At 36.8% G+C, this 27,597-nt stretch overlaps 1 protein-coding gene across 2 annotated transcripts in view; it reads left to right on the top strand.

The window, feature by feature from the left end:
- MMUT (methylmalonyl-CoA mutase) overlaps window positions 1-27,597 on the top strand; it is a 68,007-nt gene that overhangs the window by 28,945 nt on the left and 11,465 nt on the right. The window contains exons 12-13 of one of the 2 annotated variants that reach the window (XM_049893869.1): window positions 1,246-1,413; window positions 4,650-6,338. In XM_049893869.1, coding sequence (XP_049749826.1) covers window positions 1,246-1,413; window positions 4,650-4,778 — 297 coding nt within the window. In that variant the 3' untranslated portion in view covers window positions 4,779-6,338. Of the gene's footprint in view, window positions 1-1,245; window positions 1,414-4,649; window positions 6,339-27,597 lie in introns of those variants that run through there. The other variant, XM_049893877.1, reaches the window with a different exon arrangement.

Below are 27,597 nucleotides of genomic sequence, written 5' to 3'. Positions count from 1 at the left end.
CATACTTAAAGCTATGAAAGTGGATGTCATTTGCCATGAATGATGTGTACAGTGAGATGAAAAGAGATCCTGAGCATTTTAGGGAAAGAGGAGGAGGAGGCAGCAAAGGAGTGAAAGGAAATAGAGCAGTGTGATTAAAAATGAAAGCAACTGCAGCATTTCAAGGAGAAGGAAATAGCATTGTTACATACTATAGATAGGTCGTCTAAGATGAAGACTGAAGAATGTTCATTGTATTTCACCAGTAAGGAAGTAAACTTTACTGATGAGTTCTAGTCTTTGTAGAATATCCCATAAAGATCCCCCCTCCTTTGATTGAATTTTTAAGCATAGACTTTAGGAAGTCTGTAGGAAATTGTTACTGTCAAGAATTAGGCTGAACTTCTAGAAATATGTCCTTAATGAATTGCTTGACAAATATGCAAATATTTTTCAAGTCTTAGATACTTATGATAGGTTTTGTTAAGAATCAGTTATATATTTAGATTGCTTTCATTCTTCCTCTAAATTGAAGAATTTCTTATTCTGTTTTAAAACCAATGACTTACCTTTTTATTTTGCATTTTGTGTTTAGTCCTTTTACTTCTTCAGAGATACTATAACATGATAATTTGTACCATATAAGCACTCAGTAAATGTTTGTTGATAACAAAGACAACGGATGCTAGTACTTTAAAAGAAATTTTAATGGAGATAATATATGTTACCCATATTACTTTTTTATTTTGAAGATTCTTTTGAGGAACTATTTATTGGTGTATCTTTAATCTAATTGATAAATTTTAGTACTAAAAGTGGAGTCCCTGGGTAGTGCACGTGGCTGACACTCACCTGCTAACAGAAGGGTTGGAGGTTCAAGTCCACCCATAGTCAGCCAGAAGAAGGGCCTGGCAAACTATTTCTGAAAAATCAGCCGTTAAAAACCCTATGGAGCACAGTTCTACTCTGGCACACGTGGGGTTGCCATGAGTCATCGTCGACTTTACAGCAGCTGATTAGTACTAGCCCTCACGGTGCAGTGGTTAAGAACCATGGCTCCTAAGCAAAAGGTCAGCAATTGAAATACACCAGTTGCTCCTTGGAAACCCTATGAGATAGTTCTGCTCTGTCCTGTAGGGTTGCTATAAGCCGGAATCAACTCAATGGCAGTGGGTCTGGTTTTTTTGGTTTTGGTCAGTGCTAGAAGGAACTACAGCATTATGTGTTTATTGTATCGTTAGCGTAAGTGTTATTTATATTGTTCAGACTCCCCGTGAAGTGGCGCAGCAGGCTGTGGATGCAGACGTGCATGCTGTGGGTGTGAGCACACTAGCCGCTGGTCATAAAACCCTAGTTCCTGAGCTCATCAAAGAGCTTAGCTCCCTTGGACGGCCAGATATTCTCGTCATGTGTGGAGGAGTGATACCACCACAGGTATTTTTCATCTCTTATGTTTTCCTGGTTTCATGATGCAACTCCCTACTAATCATAGCTTATATGTAGTACCTTATTTTACTGTACATTTTTACTAAATTTGGAGATTTAGAAGTAAATTATTTCCTGGTGATTTTACTAAGTGAACTCTACAAAGTCCAAAAGTGGACAACATCATTATTTTCAAGTCAAGCTATGCTGTAATTTATTATGTATAAAGTAACAGTTTACAAAGCTTCTATGAGAGAACTACCTCTTTACAAACCAGCAACCTATGATAAATAAGCTATCTACCTTCTTCATATTCAGTAAATAGAGATGGAGGAGGAACAGGATAAAAGTACTAAAAACAATTGGAATAGAGAAGAATGGTAGATATGCAGTGAATACATCAAACCCTAACAGGAGGCGCCTTGTCCTGGCAGTGGATTGAGTCCTTTACCTAGCCGCTTGGAGCGTTTGCTTCTGCTATTTTAGAGGCGCCACCCTGTGCATTTCCCTCATGTTCCCATCCCAAAATAGCACCCCACTTCAGAGCTGTATCTGTTACATAATTCTATAAAACCCCTTTATTATTTAAGCTACGTTGATTGGGATATACTTTTCTTGGATGTAAAAAAATCCTAATTCAGGTATAAATGTGATCATCTTGTCCTGATAATTACCAGCTGAATGGGGGAAGAGTTGGGTCCTCTTAGGAGAAATGGATGCTAGGTAAATAATCAGTGATGTCAGTTAATTTATTAAAGTGGGGGGGTACCTTTCACCTATTTCCTTTCTAGTCAGTTAAAATAATTAGTTAGATATAAATAGTGTCTGTTTTCAGTCTAGTTTTGAATTTTTCAAGTTTTCCTTCTTAATAAGAATGGCAAATACTGAGCTAGAAGAATCATACATGAGGCTATGCTAAGTGATTCATAGATGCTACGGAAGCCTCAGCAGGTGTCTGTCTGTCAAATGTGACCTTGTTTCCACTGTCTGTAATTTTTTTTCTTTACTATAACTCAGAATATAAAATAGTGAATTTATCCACTGCTAATGAAATGAGAAAATACGTATGCATGAGGCTGTGCAGTTGGTAATAATCCAGGCTTAGAGAACAAATTACATTCTATTTATCTTCTTTCTAAGGACATAGTACTTATGTGACACAGTCAACAGAAAACTGCTTTTGTTCACACACTTGCCTGTTATTTTCATGTACTTTACTATTTAGAAAAGTAAAGGGCTATTTATTATTCTTTATTGCTGTCTATCTCTGGAATACTTCTATTTATATTGCAGTTTTAAAGACTGTAATACCTAAGCTCTTAGGCATGATTTTAAAATTTAAGAACCAAAATAATTAGGTATCATAAAACATTTGATTTAAAATAGGAGTTGAGAAAAAATGCAGGCTTATTATGTAAGCGAGCTGACATTTTCAAGAAATACATTTGAAACAAGTTGTATTGCCCTCAGGATCTTTGAATTACTCAGAATACCTATAGGTGTTTTGCCGTACTTTTTCTCCATGAGTTTAAAAGACTGTAATGACCATTTTCTGTAGTGACACGCTTGTGGGTTAATGGCTATCCTTTAAAATACAGCTGTTAACGCATATGTATTTTCCTGATATTTGTTTTCACTGAATTGAAAATCATTTAGTTTTTAAATTAAAAAGAACTGATAAATGGTAGTTAATCAAACAGATATAATCCTGCCATTGGAGAGCTTATAGTTTCTGCCGTCAATTAAATAAATATGACCTATCCTTACCAGTATTTCTTACCACAATTATGATCTTCTAATCCTCTTTAGCAGCAGTAGCCTTCAGATATTTTAGGAAAATTTGGCAGGCTCATAATGCCTACTTCCTTCATGAAGCATACAGTGTGATATCCCAAACCCAACTTGATGGAGGACATTTTAAAATAATAACTTTTTTTTGTTGTTGTAAAAATATAGTTGACACAACTCTTGCCAGTTCAACATTTTTCACATGTACAATTCAGTGACATCAATTGTATGAGTCATGTTGTACAACCATCACCAATATCTATTGCCAAATTTTCCATCACCATAAACAGAAACTCAGTGCTTCCTAAACAATGATTTCCCCTCCCCCCCCCGCCGTAACCACTATTAAATGCTGATCTCTAGCCATTTGCCTATTCCAGGTGTTTCATATTAGTGAGGATCGTACAATGTTTGCCCTTTTGCCCATATGCTGACTTCAGTCAGCATAATGTTTTCAAGGTTCATCCATGTTGTAGCATGTATCACGATTTCATTTCTTTTTATGGCTGAGTGATATTCCATTGTGTGTATATACCATTGCTTATGCATTCATCTCTTGATGAACATTTGGCTTGTTTCTACCTTTTGGCTATTGTGAATAGCACTGTAATGAACACTTGTGTATATGTCTGTTTGTGTTACTGCTTTCAAGTCTCTTGGGTATATGCCTAAAAGTGGATTTGCTGGGTCATATTGGTAGCCCAGTGTTTAACTTTTTGAGGAACTGCCAAACTGTTTTCCACAGTAGCTGTACCATTTTACATCATACCAGCAATGGATGAGGGTTCTGATTTCTCTGCATCTTTGCCAACATTTGTTACTTTCCATTTTTTAAATCTAAAACCATAAAACTGTTAGGAGAAAACATAGGGGTAATGCTTGTCTTTTCATTCAAACCTTGACCATGTTTAAGATAAGCTAATAAACAGCAGCAGCAATAAAAGAGAATGAAAAGAAATGAGCTAGTCTTCATTTGTAGGAAATCCAATTCCATGATGAGGCCAAATTTAAAGTATCACTGTTCACTAGCTGCAGAGAGAATATCAAGGAGGAAGTAAGTAGGCTTGTAAACTCAGAGTTATGATAATAAACTTAACACAAATGATGACAAGTACTGAAAATTCAGGTGAGAGAAGATTATGGTTTAGGGCCCAGAAGTTCTCAATCAGGGAACCATAAATGGCTATCCATGAACACCACCCTGGATTATCTGGAAATATGGCAAGAGTGCATTTTGCTTATTAAAATGATTTAGAGTAGGAGAATGCTACTACTAGTTGTTAGTTGCAAACTCAGGAAAAGGATTTTTCAGCCCCAAATGCCAATTGTATACCAGTTGAGAAAGTTTTGAGCTTTGAGGACAGAAAAGGAAGGACAAGGCTTTTTGCTCTTTCGTTTTATTTTCTTGAAATTGTAAATATTGTATCTTCTATTAATTAAACAAATTCTTTCAACAGGATTATGAATTTCTGTTTGAAGTTGGTGTTTCCAATGTATTTGGTCCTGGGACTCGAATTCCAAAGGCTGCTATTCAAGTGCTTGACAATATTGAGAAGTGTTTGGAAAAGAAGCAGCAATCTATATAACATTCTGGTTTTCTTTTTCTTCAAATATTCTTTTCATTCTGACCAATGAAGAGGGAACAGCCATGTCTTCAATTTAATTCAACACCTGATATGTACTTTTCTTGAAAGCTTTACATTAAAATACCTTACTTATAAGAATGTTGTCATGCTATAAGTATGTATGTACAATTTTACTTTTAAAATTTAAAAAAATCATTAAAAATCCTCTATAATATATATTCAATACTTTATCAAAAACCCTAGAAGCTATTTGTGATATTTATGAGAAATATTTATTATAAATCCATTTAATTTCTGTTTTAAGAATTAAACTTTACTTAAGAAAAGCTAACTAGCTCCATCTTCAATTCAGTATAACATAGACTTGACCACTAGAAAATAGAATCTATATATGAATGGAATAATAACACCCGTCAAGGAAAAAAGAGTGGTAGAATATTTATGTGGGGAATAGAATTGTGGTTGTGCTCCACAGCCAAACTACCTGGATCACCTAGATGAGAGTATTAAATCAGACCCAGAAGGTTGGAACACAGGGGAAGGGCAGAACGTTTTTGGATCTGACTTTACTTTCTTCCTGAGCAGGCTCATGCTATGCTTGATTCAAGACTAGGGGAGTGTATGTTTATGAACATTCTCTTAAGTGAAAGTACTTAGATTGTTAGTATTGCTTTGTCCAGAATATGATGTATGCTGTGATTGTAGAAGAATTATGATATAGCAAAAATTGAACTCTCCAGATCCAGAAAGATGCTACCTTGCATGGACAGAGTGACTAGTTGTATGCTTCTGTCAGGGATTTTGAGGATCAAGGGAAGTTACAATATATGAAGTCCTAGATAGCCACCTGGATCGTAAGCTTCTGCATTTTTTTTTCTATTAGTTATTTTTCTGGGAACTTAATCCAGCCTGTAGTGGGAGTAGATGGTCTTTCTCCCACATCTCCTTTTAATCATAAACATTGTAATTTTCAATGAAGATGAGAGTTATGTTTATTAAATTTCGGAAAAGTATTTCCTTTTGTAGGAAGGGGCAAGTAACATGAAAACCAAATATATGCATTACTGTACTATATTTTATTATATGTTAATGGAGGAATTTCTTCACACAGCACCGAATTAAGTACAGGGTAATGAAATAGTTGAAGTAAATACTCTGTTTTTTTAATGAGAAATGGTATTTAGAGACCATAACTTGTACAGTAGTAATATTTATTGCTACTGAGTTGCTATTGCTTCTAGGCCTTTTCAGTGGATGCAGCTAGGGAATACCTTTAAAACAATTAAAATTTAAGATTATAAGCTTTTTGCTCAACCACTTTGGTGTTATATTTAGCATATTTCTCTTATGCTGAACTCCTCGTTCATAAAGACATTAATGTAATTAGTGGTTTGCTTTATACCACAATATACCTATAGTTTCAAGATAATGCCAATATTACAATTTATATTAGTGAACACACTTTGAAACTTCTATGCAGTTCTTTTTGTCTTTATAAATGTCTTACTAGGGATGTGTAGTCAAAATACTGCATATTTTAAGACTTGTGAAATTTCTCAATGTAGTTATACAATCAACTTGATAAACAGGTTTATGTGTTTCAAGGTATTTTTCATTATTTAGGTATTCCTTTTTTTTTTCTTTAAATTTGATTTTTTTTTAATAGCATAAGGCATTTATTTGGTTCCTAAGCCAAAACTTTATAAGTTACATTCAGAAAAGTCACGCTTGCATTCTTTGCTGCCCCAGTTTGTACCCTCCCTTCTCGTAGCTAAACATTTTTTTATTAGTTTTTTTTGTTTATTATTTATTTTTTCAAAATATGAATACAACATTTCCCCCTTTGTTACAAAAAAGGTATACTAAAAACAGTATACTATACTGTACTTTTTTCACATAATCATGTTGAAAATCATACCATATCAAACTATAAAGATATTCCTCATTCCTTCCATTTTACAGGTATGTATGTGCTTCCCAGACTGAACATTTGAATTGTTTCATAATGATCTTTTTTAAAAAACCTATTTTTATGTATTATTCCTTTTTCTGTGTGCTGGATTCTTTGAGGAACTTCATTGTCCTAGATACCACTCCCCAACATCCCATGTTTATTCTTGGATTATACATTTTCTTCTTTCTTTAAAAAAAAAAAAAAAAAATTACAAACCCTTAAATCTAGAAATGAGCTTAGGTACCCCTGATCTCACAAAAGTATACATTCAAATTTACCTGAATTCTCTAATATATGTCATCGTTCCACTTTTTTCAACTTTTGGTTTATATACTTTGCCCTCACTAATCTACTGAAACAGTATGAGGAGCCATGCAGATGTCTAAACTGGGAATCAGGAAATCTTAATTTTAGACCTGATTGTCACTAACTAGCTCTAGGACCATTAAAAATAAATAATTAATAAAAATCACAACTAAATTTGAAAATTGTTATATATGAGTTACCAAAAATATCTACTCTTTCTCATCACTCTTCCTTGAGGATAAATGAGTTTTTGTGGAAATGCTTTGAAAATATACCAATTACTATTTACATGTAAAGTATTACCCTTATGATTATTACTTCTTGCTGGGAAAATAAATGGTTGTTTCTTATTTTTATTTTGACCTCTAGTGCTTTGACCAAATTAATTACTTCATCTCTCTTTTGAAACACCTTGGCTTCCTGGAGACTGAGCTTACTAGGTTTATATCCCAAAATTGGAATGGATTTATACCTGGGTCTCATGTTTAATCAAAATAGATTATTAATCTGTCTTTTATGTATGCTCTGGATTCTGTCTCCAATAGGATTTTTCACCCTTCTGATATAAAAGCATTTTTTATCTATATTTTGAATAGACCACTAAATAATAAACATTGGTGATACTTCTCTACCATGTACTTCAAAAAAAAAAAGACTTTTCTTAAGATTATTACTTAGAGCTATTGTGGGTAAAGAATTTAACTTTACTCAAATTAATTTGGTTTTTGTCCTTGGTTCCTGAGAGATAACTCTAAACTTTTGGAATTTCCTGAGTAAATGAGGTGCCTTTGGTGCCTTTGTTATCTATGGAAACCATGGTGGCCTAGTGGTCGGCGCTTCAAATCCACCAGGTGCCCCTTGGAAACTCTATGGGGTAGTTCTACTCTGTCTTATAGGGCCACTGTGAGTCAGAATCGACTTGATGGCAATGGGTTGTTATCTGTAGGTCTTCAGAACAGACCTGACAGATTGTGCTAATGAGGTGAATCAGGTGAGGGCTGGCCAGGCTAGAAAGACCACCTCTTGATATCAGTCAGCCTCAGGAGAAACGGGCTGATTCTATCAATCATGACTACATAATGAGGCTCCAAAAGAGGCTCTGCACACAGAAGCACCATGAGCTTCCTGGTTGGTGAAAGACATTCATACATGTGGGAGGTTAGCATTTCCCTTTTTGGGACATGGAAGCTCTGTGTTGGGAACCCTCCCAGCCTTTGCCCAATGTGTCTCTACATTTGTGTCCTTTTTGCTGTAATACAACCGTAATTATAAATATTTTGTTTTCTCTGAGTTTTGTGAGTCATTCTAGTGAGTTATCAAACGTGGGGGAGTAATGGAAGTCAGCAGGTCAGAAGTGAGGGAGGCTAGGAACCCTTGAGCTTATGGCTGATATCCTGAAGGGGTCATAGGAAAACCCTGAATTTACAGCCATCAGGTCAGAAGTGAGAGTGTTGTGTGAACTCCCAGTTTTGCAGCTGACATCTGAAGGCTTCGACCTACTGGGTAGTCTGGAAGGCTGTGTCCTCTAATTTGTGAGCTCTGGCCTAACTCTGGGTGTGGTTAGTGTCAGAGGAAGGAAGTGCTACATAGGCAGCTGGTGTCAGATCCAGCAGCAAATAGAGGGTGAGGGGGTGCATAGAGAGTAAAGCTAAAACAATATTGGGAGGAGAAAGGGAGAAAAGATGGGGTGGCTGGGTAAGTGAGCTAACCCTCATTTGACATAGCCATAAACCAGTAGACAATAGCTAATGTTGATAAAGGGGAGAGGGAGGTAGTATAAGCATGGAGGATGTTACAAGAAGAACTAAAACCGTCTCATGGTGTCTATGAATAGTTTTTATCAGTGCTGACACCATTTACGTATAATTTTCCCAAGACTTGTCTAATGAATTCTAAAATTTGAGAACCAGTATGCAGCATTTGTATTATTTTGACCATATAAATGAAAGCAGAACCAAGTATGTGCTAGAGTTACAGGCTGTGCTACCCAAAAATAACATTCATAGGAGTAACATTCAAATAGGTTCACTTTTTATGTATGCACTGATTGCTTTAGCATATTTTCATTATTTTATCCCTAGGTCTCAGTCATTCTCTCCATTCTGCCAACTTATTTTATTTCTTAGAGACCTCCTTTTAAGAGCTTTCTACCTTTGCTGTACAGGTAGTCCCCCATTTATGACATATTCAAGTTATGACAAACTGCACTTAGGACCGTCTTTTTGTACAGAAAGTTCGCAAAATATATGTATTAAAATATACCTGTAAGTTATATGTAATATTTCTAACCTCCAAAGACAAAGATCGGTTTGAAAAAGATACTGATATGAAAAGGATAATAATGAAAACTTAAAAAAAAAAAAAAGCGTTTGATTTACATCAGAACAAATTTACAATGGAGTCATTGGAATAGAATCCTGTCATAAATCCAGACTACCTGTAATCTGGACTGGTGGTTCTCTAGGCTTAATACATATGATTATAGAAGGGAACATCACAGGTCTTCTCTACTGGAATCACCTAAATCAAATGCCATCCTCTTTTATTGTTTATTTCTTCATTTCTTTGGACTATATAAACATGTAAGTTCCCAAGAAAAGGTGTAAAAGATACAAATATATTGAATCTTTGCTTATCTCAAAATATTTTTTTTCTTTCATACTCAGTTCATTATTTGACACTACAAGCTTCTAGGCTGAAAATTATTTTGTCTAGAATTCCAAACTTGTTTCTTCACTGTCCTCTTGCTTCCATTATTGCTGATGGCAAGTTTGATATTAATCAATTGTTGTTCCTTGGAAGAACTCCTGTTTTATTTTGTTTTCTCTCTGAAGTCTTTTAGCATTCTTAGTTTATCTTTGGAATTAAGACACTTCAACATATGTATTTATATTATTATTTTAGACATTTTCAGTCTGAAGATCCATGCTCTTCTGTTCTTGGAAATTATTATTTATTTTTGATAGTTCTATGTACTTTTTTTGGTACACATATATTTTTTTGATATACACATTTTATATTTTTTATATACTTCATTTTCTCTGTGTTCTCTTTCTGAACATGCTATTACCTAGATATTTAATTGATTCTCTATGTCTCCTGACTTTTGTCTCTTATTATCCAGTTTTTAAATTTGTTTTTATTCTATTTAACAGGAGATTTAGTACTTCTGTTTCTTTTTTTTTTTTTTTTTAACTTTGAAACACTTATTTCCTTCCATTTGTCAACCACCTTATTATTCTTTAGGAGTCTTGATGGTGCAATGATTACAGCACTTGGCTGCTAACCAAAAAGTCAGTGCTTTGAACCCACCAGCCACTCTGCAGGATAAAGATGTAGCAGTCAGCTTCTTTTTTTTTTTTTTCTGTAGGGTTGCCATGAGTTGGAATCAACTCGTTAGCAGTGGGTTTGGTTTAGTTTTATTATTCTTTGATTTTCTTAATTTTTCTATGCATACTAATATTTAAAAGTTTTTTTTTTTTTTTTTTTTTAATTAGCTCTCTTCTTTGAATTTGCTCTAATTTTCCCATGGTACTTTTTTTTTTTTTCTTTCTATTTGTCATCTTAGTGTTTCCCTTTCATGTTGATGTTCTTCAAAGTCTGGTAATCCTTGTTTGTTTGATATTATTTCAGAATTAAAAGGATAAAAAACTCTGTGAGAATTTTTTTTCAGCTGGTGGGCTTTGTTTTACACTGAATGGGCTAGAAGTCAGTTTTATACCAGGGAACACATGAAAACCAGAATGCAGAAATCTTTATTCTAGGGTGTAATGCCCACAGTAGCTGTCTTGATTTCCTCGAGGTATTGTATGCACAGATTTTCAATCAGTTCTCTGTGTTTTTAGTTTTGTGTCTCATTCCTGGCCTTCCGGCTTTTCTTCTAGAGTTCTGTAAGAAAACCAGCTCTACTGTTGCGTAGGCTGTGGCTTCTCCATTCTGCTTCGTCAGTTATCACACTTCCATTTACTTTCTGTGTTCTGAGATTTGTAGAAATCTCAAGTCCATTTATGGATTTACTAATCTTTTCATAGTTTAGGTTTATACCTGTTAAATTCCTGTATAATCATTTAGATTGGGTTTTGAGGAGATGAGATGAGCAGACGTCAGTCCACTGAAAGTTTCAGCATGTATCAGTGGCTCCCTCAAATCACTTCTCTGCTCAAATATATTGCATTCCTCCCTGTACCCGAGCTATTGGAGTGCCCATTGCTGTCAAGTTGATTCTGAGTCGAAGTGACCATATAGGACAGAGCAGAACTGCTCCATAGGGTTTCCAAGGCTGAATTCTTTAGGGAAGCAGACTGCCACATCTTTCTCCCACGGAACAGCTGGTGGGTTCGAATCGCCAGCCTGGTTAGAAGCCTACTGCTTAACCACTGGCCTCCAGGGCTTCTTTCATATTGGTATAGGAAAAGTTTAAATTTTGCTTGATTTCCAATCAGTTATATGATTTGTTAAAGAACCACACCCATTTGAACTTTAGGTGAGTAGATGACTGATTGACATTACCTAGTTTAAACCCCTATATCAATCAGTCAGTGTTCAACCAGAGAAGCAGGACCAATAGGTAGGTAAGTAGATAGGTAGGATGGTAGGTAGGAAGGAAGGTAGGAAGGAAGAAAGGACAAACACCACGCGTGTATATGTGTGTGTATATATCTATATTTATGTATTTCTTATTTATTATGAGGAATAGGCTTACACAATTGTGAAGGGTGCCCAAGCAGTAAGAAAGTCTGAAGTTTACAGGGCAGGTGACAGAGGGGGAAGATCACAAGCAGGCTGGGACTCAACAGGCATGAATTGAGGATTGTCCCCAACAGGCAGATAAGCAGGTAGGCAGTCCGGAAGAAAGAGCCAAGGGGAAGGGAGAGCATTTGTAGATCCAGCTGCTGTTTGGAGTCTCTAGGCTCAGGGAAGGTTTAAGTCTTCCTTTAAAGGGCTTTCATCTGATTAAGTCAGGCCCACTTAGGATAATTTTCCTTTTAAATAACTTAAAGTCAGTTGACTAGGAAATTTAATTACACTTGCAAAATCCCTCCATAGTAACACCTAGAGATTAATGTTTGATAAACTGGGAGAAGGTGTGTGTGTGCTACAAAATGGCTGTTGCTTACCTCCCATTGTCCAACTCTCAGGAGAGACTCCCTTGTATCCCACCCTAATTGGAAATATACTAGAAAGGGAATTCCGTGGACTGTAGCTCAGCATTGATTCATCACAACGCTGTCATCTGAGGCAAGAAAAGAAGAAGAGTTAACCAAGATGGCACTTATTAGTATTTATACCATGTCTAGAGCCTGGGTCTTCTAGCTCAAGGCTCAGCATGTTTTCATATTCTTACGTGAAGAAAGACACATTAATTAGATTCATACCTGTCTATATTTGCTATCCACCATTCAGTGAGACAACGAGAAATCTAGAGACAGGTACAGATATAGCTGGTAACGGAAAATTTGAAGAATCACTTTTTGATTCAAACATTTGAATCAAAACCAAAACCCACTGCCATCGAGTTGATTTCCAACTCATAACGACCCTCTAGGACAGAGTAGAACTGCTTCATAGGGTTTCCCAGGCTGTAAATCTTTACAGTAGCAAACTGCTACATTTTTCTCCTGTGGAGTGGCTGGTGGGTTCAAACCACTTACCTTTCAGTTAGCAGATGAGCGCTTTAACCACCGTGCCACTAGCGCTCCTTATTTGCATCAAAAGTATCTGGAAATGTACTTTTTTCAAAACCAGTCTTATTAAAATATTCTCAGAGCTTCTGCTCTGCCATTTGTGAAACTATATTAGCTGAGACTAGTGAATGCATAAGGTTTTCTGAGATGGTCACAGCTAACAGTCATTGTTACATAAAACAGGCACACTTTTTCTTTACTTCAAAGATTTCTTTGATCATAGACAGCATTTTATTGACCCACTCTTCTTCCCTAATGGGTCGGAGATAAACTTACAAGGAACTTGAGGCTGTAATATGGATTCCCAACAACTACAGGAGGGCCAATTATAGTACTCACCAATTGACTTCAACAAAGTATTTCAAGAATATTATAAGTAGGCTAATTTACTGTCTTAGCTGTCCGTAGTATTTTATAAAAAAAAACTTTCCTGCAGAAGGGAAGGTCATTTGTTGAACCTTAGACTCTTTCAAATTCTAGGTCTCTGTCCAAAGGCTTGTTGGGTGTGTGTGGGGGGTGGGGATTGGGGGGAGCAGTTATAGGAAGAGCTTCAGACTAGAGGATCCAGGAGATGTGTTTCTAATGAGCAGTCTTCATATAGACTGTTAGTCAAGTCATCCAAGTTCTCTGAATCACATGTTCCTTAACTAAAAGTGAAGAGGCTGTTTTTCTAACACTGTTGTCATATTTTTCATTCAGATATTGTGTTTTTCATCTCTACAGATTTCATTTGGGTCTCTTTTGTATCTTACCACTTCTCTTATTTTAGTCATGTTTTCTTTTGTATCTTTGACAACATTTATAAGATGTATAATACCTGGGTTAAGGCTCTTGCGTGACAATTCTATTATTTCTGTCATTTTTGGGTGTGTATCTATTATTTATTTTTTCCATTTTGGTTATGGGTTGTATGCCTTCTTTATACACCGGATAATTTTGGATTGAATTACAGAAGAATTGTGAGTTTCATGTTAAGTGCTAGGTTTTGTTGCATGTCTTCAAAGAGTATTGAACTTTGTCCTGGCACACAGTCAAGTTACTTGCAGAATGGTTCGATCCTTTCCGTGCTTGCTTTCAAGTTTTATGTGGGTGTCCAAGAGCAGCCTTTACACTGGGGCTAATTTAGCAGTACTTTTAAGGTGTGATTCTTCTGAGGATTTTATTTAATGCCTAATGTATTATGAGGTCTCTTTACTCTGGCTAGTGGGAAAGTGAGCTATTCCTAGCCCTGAATTAATTCTGGGAATTTTTTGGCCTACTGCTCTTTGGTGGTTCTTTGGCCTTGCAAAACTTTACAACATGCATGTACAGATCAGTCCTCAGCCAAAGACTCAAAAGGACCCCTCTGAAGATCCCCAGGTGTGCAACATCTCCCACTGATATTCTGCCATGCAAATAAAATCTGGCTGCCTTGGCCTCCTCAGCTGTGATCTCAGTCTTCCCAATTCAGTGAGAATTCCACGTTCTGTTTTGATTCTGCTCCCTGCACTGTGGCTTGTAAACTGCCTCCAGGCAGCAGATTAAAAGGGCAATCTTAAATCGTACCTCATTTGTTTGCATTCTCTCAAGGATCATTGCCTGTTGCCCAGGATTTGAAAACAATTGTTTTATATAATTTATCTTGTTTACTAGCTATTTATGGTGGAAAGGCAATTCCCATATCAAGTAATTTTTCATGGATGGAAGTGAAAATATGAAAACCACAGCTTTGGAGGAGAAGCAAAGTATATATCAGAACAGATTGCTCTGAAAAATAAAAGGGAAAAGATCCAGGGCCATTCATGTGCAGGCAACTTTTCTATTCCCTTCCATTTTACCCTGTCCTTTAAGGTAGGATCAGTAAGAAGTGAAAAGTGTTGCAAATGTTTTGTTAAAATTCTCTTCTTTTATCCTGGAGGAAAAAAAATTAAATCGAGAACATTATGTAAAAGCCACTATCATTTACAAAAACGCTTTGACAGATTTCCCTCAAGTTATCAATTAGAGTAAAACCAAAACCAAACCAAACCAAAACAAAAAACCCATTGCCGTTGAGTTGACTTTGACTCATAGTGACCCTACAGGACAGAGTAGAACTGCCCCATAGAGTTTCCAAGGAGCACCTGCTGGACTTGAACTATCCACCTTTTGGTTGGCAGCTGTAGCTCTTAACCACTACTCCACTAGAGTAAGGGAAATGTTTATTCTCTTTTATCAGTGTTTTCTCTTGGAAACATAAGGAGAAAGTCCTAGATTCTCACTAAATATAAATGTCCAACTAACAAGGATTAGTTAAATATATGAAAGCACATCTATACAATAGAGAGGAAGGATAAATGATAAGGATGAAACTGGAAAGATGGGCAGGGGCTAGATCGTGTAGAAGCTTGTAGGGGTAAGGGGTTTGGATTTTGTTCCGAAGATTACAGACAACCATATAATAGTTTTTCCCAGGGAAATAATCTGATAAGTTTTGTATTTTAGAAAACACAATCCATAGCTGTGTGGAAGATGCCTTTTAATGGGCAGGACTGGAAATGAGAAGAGTTAAAAGGCTGTTATAGTAATGCCACAGAGAAATTCCTCTCTGCTTAGGTACTATGCAGAGATGGCAGTGATGGAGAGGGTATGGTCTTATTTTAGAAGTTTGAATTGATAGAACCTGGTTTTTTATCTTTTAAAAAAAGTAGATTCTTGATCCTTAGGTGTTTGCTGTGTAGCATCTGTTATATCCCCTCACCTATTTTAGTGGTTCTTCTGTGGACCTTTTTTTGATATGCAGTGATTTCATGGTAAGCTTACATTGTCATAATATTAAAGTGAAGGAAAGGCAAAAGTATGGGATTTGTTTTCCAGTGACCTTTTGGTTAATACTAGAGCTTTGTAGGCTTTTTTGGCTGTGGATACACACTACGATGATGTTGTTAGAGGGCCCTGAAGACAACAAAATTCTTTCCTTATAACTTAGTGAATATCTAAGTATTATATAAATATAATCATGGTATTGGAAGTAGAGGAGAGGTTTGGACAGATACCTTTTCTGACAACATTTGCGTGGAAGTAAGAGAGATAAATTGAAGCATCAGAAAACAAACAGGAGGGCCAGTCTTTCCTCTGATTTTCATTTCAGGGAATGGGGTTTCATGTGATGAGAGGGGGCAAGGATTTTAAACAGCTTTAGATCCATGGACAAAATTATGCCCTATGCCAACACTACTCTCTACTGGTATCCTTAAATTTCCATCCACTTCATACAAGTCAAAAGCCAGTTCTTAAAAAACAAAATCAAAAAAACAAGGGATCTCATAAAATATTTATGTTAAAGTACAAACATCTGCTAATGTGCAATATGTTTATTCTCCCTGGAATATTTTTATTTTAACTGAAGGACAAACCTTATCAAAGGGATGAATATCTAAAAATAGTTGTTGCTGCTTATAGATATTCATTAAAGATGATGATGATAAAACCTAATGTTATTTCTACCACTAGGCAAATCCTGACTCATTTCCAAAGAATTATGGATGATCCTGTAGGCCATTAGACAAAGTCTGATTCTAGAAGTAGCCTAAAATGTAGAGATAAAATTAAAAATATATATAGTCTCAATTTTTTGGTTTTTAAACTATTCTTGTCCAATTTGTGCTTATCATAATATTCTAGTGTTCAAAAATATTTTCAAAGAAGAAACCACTTTGGTTTTTCTTACTAAATATAAAGCTATTATTTTCTGTTTCCCAGATATTTCTTTTATTTTTCTCTTTAGAACCTGTAGGTGTCTCCCTAAGTTCAGGATTTTTCTATCTCCCTGGAACTATATTCGAAATGATTGCTCAGCCTAGAGACTCATAGGTGCTGTAATACACTCTCAGAAAAAGCATGTCTGTTTAATCTGCTTAGCTGCTCCTAATGTCATCACTCATCATTGTGATCCATGGTCAATAAAGCTAAATGCTGATAATTGTTCATGAACTGTGCTACATGTTATGCCAAAATGATTAGTTCATTAGCAGTGAAGCTAGACTATGACCTTGGATATGAGATTAATATTCAGTTATATTCAGTAAATCCATTGACTCACTTTGAATTACTAATACTTCATGGCCTGTTTTCTCCTTCTGCATTCAAACCTCTTATTGTTATACTGACCTCCTCTTTACCATGTATCTTGAGATTAGATCCTGATATGGAGATGATTTACACACAGAAAATACAATAGACAAATTCCCCTGGAGTCCTTAAAAACAAAAAATCAGGGGTGAGGAAGGGAAGGGATGCAGAATTTAAGAACTTCTTTCAAGATTTTTCTAATACCCTTTTTATTCTAAGATCATGAGTTAATATTAATTCAGATGAGTGCCAGGAATTCATGATAATAAGTATCTTATCAATTGTTATTTTTTAAATTCTTTTATGGTACTACTTTTGGAAAATAAAACTATAAAGATTCTATTGTATTTTCACAGAGCTACACATAACTAATATGCCTTACTTATTATCTCGAGCAAAGAGACATTTTTACTGTTCAATTCTTTCTGTGAATGGAAAGCTCAGCCTAAAGCTTGCTTAAGGTTGTAAAAGAGTATTCTTAGGATTTCTGGGCTGTTTTTACTTGACTTTAAATATTCTGTCCTGTTGCCTCCCTTAGTTCTTTCATCTTCATCAGACCATATGGTTATCAGAACGATGTTAGTGACAATTTCCTGTCAGATAGAATAAGTGTTATCTACACAATAAGTTCTGAAGGGTATTAAGCAGATGGCCCTCTTCGCCTCTATCATATTCTCTTTGGTTTAAGGCACTAGTGTTTCTGGAATTATTTTGTGAAGTTGCAAATACATCTGAGAAAAATGTAATATTAAATTGAACATTCTAACCTAATTCTAAAAACATTGACTGAGAGAGCCATTGCTGCTTCTGTACAGGTTGGGCACTGCCCAGCTCCAGGGAGAGCCATTCACTTTGTTGTGTACCTTGTACTGCCGTTTTCCATCTTGAAAGAGCGATAATAATAGAGCCCAACCAAGTCTTTGTTGTAAGGATTAAATGAGATACTGCATGTAAAGTGCTTTGATCTGTTCCACATAGAGTAAAAACTCAATAAATGTTTGCTATTGTAATTATTATTATTATAATACCAGCCTCACTTCTGGCCCTTGAAAATTAAAAATATGGTGCATGCGACATGACTCTTCTCCTTGAGGGGGTGGTAGCCAAATTTGCAGAAGATGAACTCATAAAGAGATTGTGACTATATGCCCTAAAGGAAGCCTCCACAAAATGGTGTGAGAAAACAGAAAACCAAAAAACCCTAAAAGAGTTGCCTTGGAGTAGATCCCAACTAGTGGTGACTCTATATGTGTCAGAATAGAACTGTGCTCCACAGGGTTTTCCATGGCTGATTTTTCAGAAATAGACACCAGGCTTTTTCTCCAAGGTGCCTCTAGGTAGACTGTAACTGCAGTCTATTGTACCACCCAGGAAATCCATGAGAACACAGAACCAATTTAACCAGTTGCCAAAGAGTCGATTCTGACTCATTGCAACCCCATGTGTGTCAGTGTAGAACTGTGCTACGGAGGCTTTTCCATGGCTGATTTTCCAGCAGTAGATCATCAGGCTTCCTTTGAAGGTGCCTGTGGGTGCACTCAAACTGCCAGCCTTTGGGTTACCATACGAGCACCTTACTCATTTGTACCACCTAGGCTCAAGAATGCCTTTGACCATGCAAAGATAACTTTGAGAAGAATGGGAATTTCAGACCATAGCCTTCAGTATGGATTATACCTCAACATAAAGAAAACAAAATCCTTCACGACTGGACCAATGAGCAACATCATGATAAATGGAGAAAGCACTGAAATTGTCAAGAATTTCATTTTACTTGGATTCACAATCAATGCCTATGGAAACAGCAGTCAAGAAATCAAAGGACATATTGACTTGGGTAAATCTGCTGCAAAAGACCTCTTACAAGCTTTAAAAAGAAAAGATGTCACTTTGAGGACTAAGGTGCACCTGACCGATATGCATACAAAAGCTGGACAATGAATAAAGAAGACCAAAGAAGAAATGACATCTTTGAATTACAGTGGTGGTGAAGAATACTGAATGGACTGCCAGGATCACTATGAGTTGGAACCAACTCGACAGCAACAGGTATGGACTGCCAGAAGAATGAACAAATCTGTCTTGGAAGCAATACAGCCAGAGTGCCCCTTGGAAGCAAAGATGGTAAGACTTCGTCTCATGTACTTTGTACATGTTATCAGGGGGGTCCAGTCTCTAGAGAAGGACATTATGCTTGGTAAGGTAGAGAGTCAGTGAAAAAGAAGAAGACCCTCAACAAGATGGATTGACACAGTGGCTGCAATAATGGTCTAAAACATAGCAATGATCATGAGGATGACACAGAACCAGGCACTGTTTCGTTCTGTTTTGCATAGGGTCGCTATGAGTTGGAACCAACTCAATGGCACCTAACAACATCAACAACAGGGTCAAGAACACAGAAGTAGTTGCTAATTTGCTCCTTGGGAGAAGTGAAAGCTTCAGAGAGGACATATCTGGGTCCTAAACAATGGAAAGGATTAGTGGGCAGCGATATGAGTATGTGTTCCAGAAGTATGAGGAAGCAGGACATGGTCAGGGAAAGAGGGACAGTAGATATAGTTGAAGCATGAAACTCCTGATTAGGAGATAAGGTTGAAAATGTAGAGGAAGGATTTTGTCACTAACATCTTACCGTGAATTCTTTTTTAAAGATTGATTTCCTCCAAGTGCCTAGCTAATTTTGAATAGAAAATAGGTGTATATTATTGAAGGAACCAAATAATATATATATATGTGTGTATGTGTGTGTGTGTGTGTGTGTGTGTATTTCTTAAACTCTGGTACGTGGCTTATCTGCTTTGGAATCTTTTATGAATGCTTATTAAAAATGCAGTTGAGCTTGGCATAGGCCCCTTAGTTTCAATCCGTTTTTTTTACCCCATACTCATGCCCAGGGTCGTGGTACTAAATATGTTTATTAGCCACAAAGGTATATAATCACATTGTTTGGGGGGAAAAACAAACTTTTCAAATATTTACCTTTTATATACTTGAATTTACAGCATCTGTCATATAAAATGGTTCAGAGTGATGGTATCTGCAAGAGGCTAAATAATTAAGACAACCTGTCTCCACTGCCTTTTCACATGAGAGAATTTAATCACTTTCTGTTTTGGTTTACCTGAACAGAAAGGCATTTCCTTCAAAACACTAGGCTTTTTGACAAGAGGATTTATTTGGATTGTCAAGGAAAGAATCTCACAGTAGAAAAGGATTTTTTTTTTTTTTTGGTTCCAAAATCCAAAAAGTCCTTTTTTGTTTTCTAGAATGTCAGACCTGATTATCATTAGAAGATACCTGAGATAATTCTAGACTTCCATGTGCTTCAGCAGGTTCTGAAGTGACCCTTTAAAATACGTAATTATTAGCCAATCTGTGAGTATGAATTTGCCTCAATGGAGTAAAAATGATTCTATGAAGTGCCTTTCCCCTGCCATTCTTCTTAGGATGTGACTAATGGGGGAAAATCCATGATTATCCTTATAGAAAATAGCAGTTTCATTCATTCAGAATCTCAGACTATCATCACAGCTGGTATTCAATTGGACGATAACATTGTCGACCGAGAGAAGAATTAATCAACTCATATGATTTCAGAGGTTACTGCCCCAAAATATACTTTCTTATATGCTAAGTTATTCTAGAAACTCCTTTAACAATAGACCACATCTTTTTTAAAATAGTATTTTATTGTGTTATCAGTGAAAGTTTACACAGCAGATTAGGTTCCCATTCAATAATTCCTTATACAGATTGTTCATGACATTGATTACATTCTTCACAATGTATCAACATACTCATTATTTCCATTTTGGGTGTTCTGTTTCCAGTAATCTAGCTTCCTTGTTCCCTTAGTTTCTTATCTTTGCTTTAAAGGAATTGTTGACCATTTAGTTTCATACAGGTGATTTTTTAAAGGATTGCAATACTCATAGGAGATATACTTAATTTTGTGAGCTAATCTGTTATTTAGCTAAAAGGGACCTCGGATAATTTTGGTTCAAAATTTGAAAAGTATCTCAGGACAATAGTCTCAGGGAATCCTCTAGTATCAACCATAAACCACATCTTTTATTTCCAGTTAGAATTAAGAGTAATTTTTTTTTTTTTTGTAAATAACTCTGGAAGAGGTTACACATTGACTTAAAGTAGTCAAATCTTAAGTGTTGTTAATCCATATTATATCATTTCTGAATATTTATAAAACAGCTAAGTAAGCCTGTGAAAGGGGCTTTATATGAATAACAAAATGGGGGAATGGGCAAGAAGAAGGGAAGACTGAAGTACTTTCTTGCAATGGGTATTCTTGAACAATGAGAAATTGGCAATAGAGATTTTTTTTTTTTGTCACCTGTGTACATCTAAGGCTCTCATCCATCCTGCCACCCCATACTCCAGCCCCAGTGAAAATTGGCTTTACTGAGGCCGAATTTGGCTTAAGAACCAGGAGAGCTCTATATATGTATGGTAGGACACTTCCAGAAGATAATGTCGACCGTGGCTCTGTGCTCCATTGGGGACAAGAATGGAAAGAAAATAGTGTAATGCTGCATCTGCACATCCTCTGTATAGACACCTTTCCTCTGCCAAAGTCTTCATTCTCATTAAATAATGAGAATTTTAACAGGTATGTGACTCGACGGCAGTGGGTTATGGTGTATTTATGTGTGTGCGTACGTGCTACATTCTCTTCCTCCAATCTGAGACTTGTTTGCAAATATGCATTGACTAAAAGTAAATTTTGTTTACCTCATGTCTCTGCTGAGGGTCAACCAAGATGTGCAGGCGAGGTGGAAATAATCTAATCATGAGTATAGATGGATATAGTGCCTTATATTTCTAAGATTTTGACTCCAATTTGAAATTGTTTTTCCTTTTTCTTCTTTGTATCCCACTGATCAAGCTTCTTTTTCAGGCTTTCGTGATTGTGCCCAGGATATAGCATCTCAGCTCAGCCTCAGTGAGCCATGTTAAATTATGGGAAGAGCATGGATTTGTACAAGAGACTGATATGAGTTCTAGTTCTCTTTCAGCCACTTACCAGCTAGTGGATTATGGGGAAGTTATCTATAGTCCTGCTGAGGATCAGTTTTCTTAATACTTTAATGTCCTCTAGGATTTTTTTTTTTAAATATGGACCTGCATCTCAGGCATAGTAAACACTAAAGAAATGTCAGTTTTTCTTCTCTTAAGAAGAAACAAAATAAATGTATGGTTTATCCAACAATGCAATGGACCAAGCTATTCACTCAGTTAAAAGTGAAAGGGGGAAAAAAATTAGTTTTTTTTTTTTTTTTTTAACCCTAATACCTCGACTACTAAAGATACCAAAAGTCAAAAGATACCAGTACATTAGATATGACATTTGTTTAGTCTCTTTCCAAGGTGTGGGCTTGTGACGTATAGAAATCTACAACAGCACATCCAAAGTAAGTTCTGCAAATGAATTTGATTTGAGTCACCTTGTCACTTTAGAAACAATATCATAAATATAAATGACAAAGTCCCAAGGAAAGGCAACAGACATTCCACTTTGCTTTCACAAAACCTAATTTTCCACGCAATCTCTGGTGCATTAAAAAAATGAAATGTGGCATCAATGTTGAAGGGTGTCTCCAGATGGTCTTTTATTAGCTACTGAAGAGGCTGCTTCCACTCTGCATCAACAACACACATCACAGCAACTATGTTCCCCTTTCTGTGCAATAAGCTGTCACTGTTGCATGAGATGCTAAATGACACTTGGAGGAAAGGTCCCTGAAATATTTTTGGAAATGCTACCCGTGTGGCATAGTTCATGTGGGCACAAATCTGGATGTGTCTATTTACTTGAAGATCAGACAATGTACTCTGTTTACTTGAAGGTCAAGCAATGTCAGTGAGTACATTTTCCCCTCCCCCCACTATTTTGGCCTTTAACCTCTCTTATGAATATTCTATTGAGGGGAATATATCTCAGAAGATTTTTAAGAAGGAAAAAAAATTACCGTTTGGTTGTTTATTCAAGCTGAGTACATTCTAACTTTTTAAGACTAGAAGTTCTTTTGTAAAGGTAGTTCGGGTTAATTTTATTAAAGAATACTGAGGATAGGGAAAACTCTTAGCCTCACTTTACGTTAGCTTAAAGAAAATCTTGGTGATTAAAACAAACAAAAAAACTATAAAAAGAAGAGTCAAGGTTTAATAAATATATTTTAAGCCAAATATCAGATAAACTCTCCATCTTGACAGTGTGTTCATTTATATGGTTATCAAAAATATCAGAGTTCAGATCAGGATAAGCCCTTGGCTTGAATAGGGAGAGTTAAAGATCATCAAGACCAAGGGACCCAATGAAATGGAGGCCAGATACTGTCCTGACTAGCTTACTGCATTCTTCCGTGGAACCTACATGAAACCGTGGAATGTGACTCTCCCAACTCACACTCTTGCTGAAAGTACTTGGAGGATTAAGAATATGGCATATTGGCCAACACCCATTCTGATTGGTTGGTATTTGTGTCAAATCAATAGTAAATATTTTGTATATCTCACCTCTGGTTAAGAGTAATGACTCAAGAATCAAAATAATTCCATAATCAGAGAATAAGTTCCATTAACAATGTCTCACATGGAGGAAGAAAGCTGAATAGAAGACAACTGGATAAAAGAGTATCCGGTCAAGCTGAAGTCCTCAGTCAAAATGAAAAGTGTGAAGGAGACAAAGACGAGGAACTGGAGCAGAGGTAGGGCATATGACATTTGCCCAGTCTGTGGTGACCACTTTACATTTAATTTTCACAATTACTCTAAGAAGAATATGTTATCTCTAATTCCAGATGAGAAACGAAACTCTGACTACTAAATGGTTTTTCCGTCAAGTGGTGGAATAAACAGTAGAAACTAATGACAGCACTTCTTGTTGTTGATAGGTGTCATTTCATTGGTTTTGACTCATAGTGACATTATGTATAACAGAGCAAAATGTTGCCTGGTCCTGCTCCATCCTCACAATCATCACTATGTTTGAGCCCATTGTTGCAGCCACTATATCAACCCATTTCGGTGAGGATCGCCCTCTTTTTTGCTGACCCTCTACTTTATCAAGCATGATGTTTTTCTCCAGTGATTGGTCCCTCTTGATGACATGTCTAAAGTAAGTGAGACAAAGTCTCTCCATATTTGCTGGTGCATTCTAGCTATACTTCCTCCAAGACAGATTTGTTTGTTCTTATGGCAGTTCATGGTATATTCAGTATTCTTTGCCAACATCACAGTTCAAATGCATAAATTCTTCGGTCTCTCTTTTTCATTGACTAGCTTTTGCATGCATATGAGGTGATTGAAAATACTGTGAATTGTAGTATTTAGTGACAACACCAAAGCAGCTGAATTTCCCTAAGACTATTGCTTCCTTCTCCATGCTGCTCCCCATCCTCCTCCCTGTTGACCCATTCAGGGCCTCAGCCAGGCTATTTCAGCTGGAGCCAACAACATTTGCCTCTTAGCCATTCTGGCTATTTCTATTATATTGAAATTTACCTTCCATTTCTCCCTAGTATATAAGGACCTACTTTGTCCCTACTTTCCACTTTTGCTAGCTTCTCCAGCCAACACTTGGACATAAGCCGTTTTTCCTAAACTAAAAACCATTTTCCATTAGAGGCAAAATAATAATAATAATAACAAAAAAGCAAGCATTTGTTCCTTGATTCAATTGCTTAAAAGGAATTGGGGACTTGTCCATCAGGAGTTAGGGGCAAAGAGGATATTCTAGTAGAAAGAACTGCCTGTAACCCAGTGAAGATGGCCCTGTATACTCTGAATATCCTTAGAATATAGGAAGCTCTAGTTGCTTATTAAGGGCAGTGGTAGTTCAGTGGTAGAATTCTTGCCTTCCATGCAGGACACCCGGGTTTGATTCCTGGCTAACACACCTCATGTGCAGCTACCTCCCATCTGTCAGTGAAGGCTTGCATGTTACTATGATGCTGAACATGTTTCAGCAGTGCTTCCAGACTAAGACAGAGACTAGGAAGAAAGGCCTGGAGATCTAAAAATCAGCTAATAAAAACTCTATGGATCACAATGGTCTGATCCCATTGTACACGGGGTAGCCAAAAGTCATCAGCAACTAACAAGAACAGTTGATTACTGGGAGATGTGGATCAGGTGCTACACTGTCAAATGGAGCCAAGAGACTTAAATGGAGCTAATACAGCTCCCCTGAATTCAGCTTTACTAGGGTATGTGGCATTTTCCCAAGGTTGACTCCCTCCCATTGGTGGTTATCAAACACTTGTTTGTCCAAATTTGTTAGGGACAATTTTGTATTTTATTGTTTTAACTTGTGTTTCCGACCTCACTAGTGATTCTGCGGATGTTTCATTGTTTATTAGCCATTTCTATTTCCTCTTCTGTAAACCGCTCATATTATTTGCCTATTTTAATAGATTTGATTGACCCAAGATCATTAGCTTTGCCCAAATTATCTTCAAGCCTGAGATAATCTTGTCATCTCAGCCTGCCTGTCCCTCAAAGACAGTCTCACGTTTTCATAACAGCCTCTATAGTGAACCAAAAGCCCATATTTTGAGTTTGAAAATGCATTTTAGAAAGTACAGTCACTGTATGAGTAATTTATTGTCTAGATAGAAAACAAAGGCAACTGATATCCTAAAAAGAATAGTTATTTAGCAAATTATTCTCTCTTTTTTTTTTTTTTTTTTGCTTATGGAGCTTAACTTTATTATTATTGTTTTTATTGTGCTTTAGATGAAAGTTTACAGAGCAAATTAGTTTCTCATTAAACAATTAATACACAAATTCTTTTGTGACATTGGTTGCCAATCTCGCAACATGTCAACACTCCCCTTCTCAACCTTGGGTTCCCCATTTCAGTTCATTCAGCTTTCCTGTCCCCTCCTGCCTTCTTCTCCTTGCCCCTAGGCTGGTGTGCCCATTTAGTTTCGTATGCATGGTTGAACTACATGTGTTACCGCTTGTTTTATGGGCCTGTCTAATCTTTGGCTGAAGGGTAAGCCTAAGGAGTGACTACAGTACTGAGTTAAAAGGCTGTCCAGTGCCATGCTCTGGGGGTTTCTCTAGTCTCTGTCAGCCCAGTAAGTCTGGTCTGTCTCTTCCTTCCTTCCTTCCTTCCTTCCTTCCTTCCTTCCTTCCTTCCTTCCTTCCTTCCTTCCTTCCTTCCTTCCTTCCTTCCTTCCTTCCTTCCTTCCTTCCTTCCTTCCTTCCTTCCTTCCTTCCTTCCTTCCTTCCTTCCTTCCTTCCTTCCTTCCTTCCTTCCTTCCTTCCTTCCTTCCTCCCTCCCTCCCTCCCTCCCTCCCTCCCTCCCTCCCTCCCTCCCTCCCTCCCTCCCTCCCTTCCTTCCTGAGTTTGCTTCTGTATTAATTCTTATAGGAGATTTAGAAGGTTTAGAAGATGAGTCAGAGGGAGATAAGAGCCTAGTCCTAGCTCCCTCCAGCACAGAGAGAGATCCCCAGTCAAGGTGCTCAGTACAAGCTTGTGAACTGATTGTCCTAAGCACCATGATTTAACACAGTGCTGCCTTCCTGGAGCAATAGGGAGAAAGCTGGAAAGTTTACATTGTGTTGAACAGAATTGGCTTTTGTATTTTGGCCACAAAACCACCATCCCAGGAACTGAAGTACCCTCCTTGGCTACCCTTCAGTTTACACTCTGCGGAGGGCAAGGCATCACTGATAATTGGGCACATTCGTCTTCTGGTGACAGGATATTACTTAACATTCATTCAGCCTGTCTCCCAGTGTGTTATTTAGAGTGAATGAGCTCATTCTCTGATTACAGAGAAATGCAGGATTAATGTGTTCTTACTTTTTAAATTCTTCATTCTTTTCCTGGAAATTAATTTTAAATGAACATAGAAATGTTTATTTGTGGAAATGTTTCTGAATTTTGCCAGAAAGACATTGGATAAGTATTTCATCATCAAGATGGAACAGGGAATGGAGCCATGACTGAGCCAGGAAGCCACTAGTGGCATCTGTGAGATGTTGATCAAGTTACTTATCCTCTGGGGACGAATAGTAGGACTTATGGGCATCATCAAATTCTGAAGTGAAGATTAGGGTGGTGGGAGAAAGTGAAGACCGTTTTAAGGTTATTTACAGCTTTAATTTTCTATTTTTTTAAAAATTGCAAGCAGAGCTAAGTTCATGTGTAGGCCAATAAAAGGAGCCTTATGAAAAAAAAAAAAAATTTTTTTTTTTTTTTTTTATGTGCCAGAGGAACCTTGGTGTACAGCAGTTAAGATCTTGGCTGCTGACCAGAGGTTGGCAGCTTGAATCCACCAGCCGCTCCTTGGAAACCCTATGGGGCAGTTCTACTTTGTCCTATAGACTTGCTATGATTCAGAATTGACTTGATGGCAACAGGTTTGTTTTTTTCTTTTATTCATGTGATAGGAGCCCTGGTGGTGCAGTGGTTAAGTGCTCAGCTGATAACCAAAAGATCAGCAGTTCAAACCTACCAGCCACTCTGAGGGAGAAAGATGTGGCAGTGTGCTTCCTTAAAGAGTACAGCCTAGGAAACCCTATGGGGCAGTTCTGCTCTGTCCTATAGGGTTGCTATGAGTCTGAATCGACTTAACGGCAATGCATTTAGTTTGGGTTTTGGGTTTATTCATATGGTGGTATTTGAAAAAAACATGAAAAGTGGTCTCTGAAATCTCTGAAATCCCATTAACTTAGTAATTATTCTAATTCCACCATTAAGAGCCATTTTGGAGGTTTCAGGCTATTTCTTTTTTTTCAAGAATACTCTTTTA

This window comes from Elephas maximus, chromosome 1 (assembly GCF_024166365.1).
Source record: "Elephas maximus indicus isolate mEleMax1 chromosome 1, mEleMax1 primary haplotype, whole genome shotgun sequence".
Classification (NCBI taxonomy): Eukaryota; Metazoa; Chordata; class Mammalia; order Proboscidea; family Elephantidae; genus Elephas; species Elephas maximus.
Note: the sequence above shows the minus strand (reverse complement) of the source record. Positions and strands in the feature narration are given on the sequence as shown.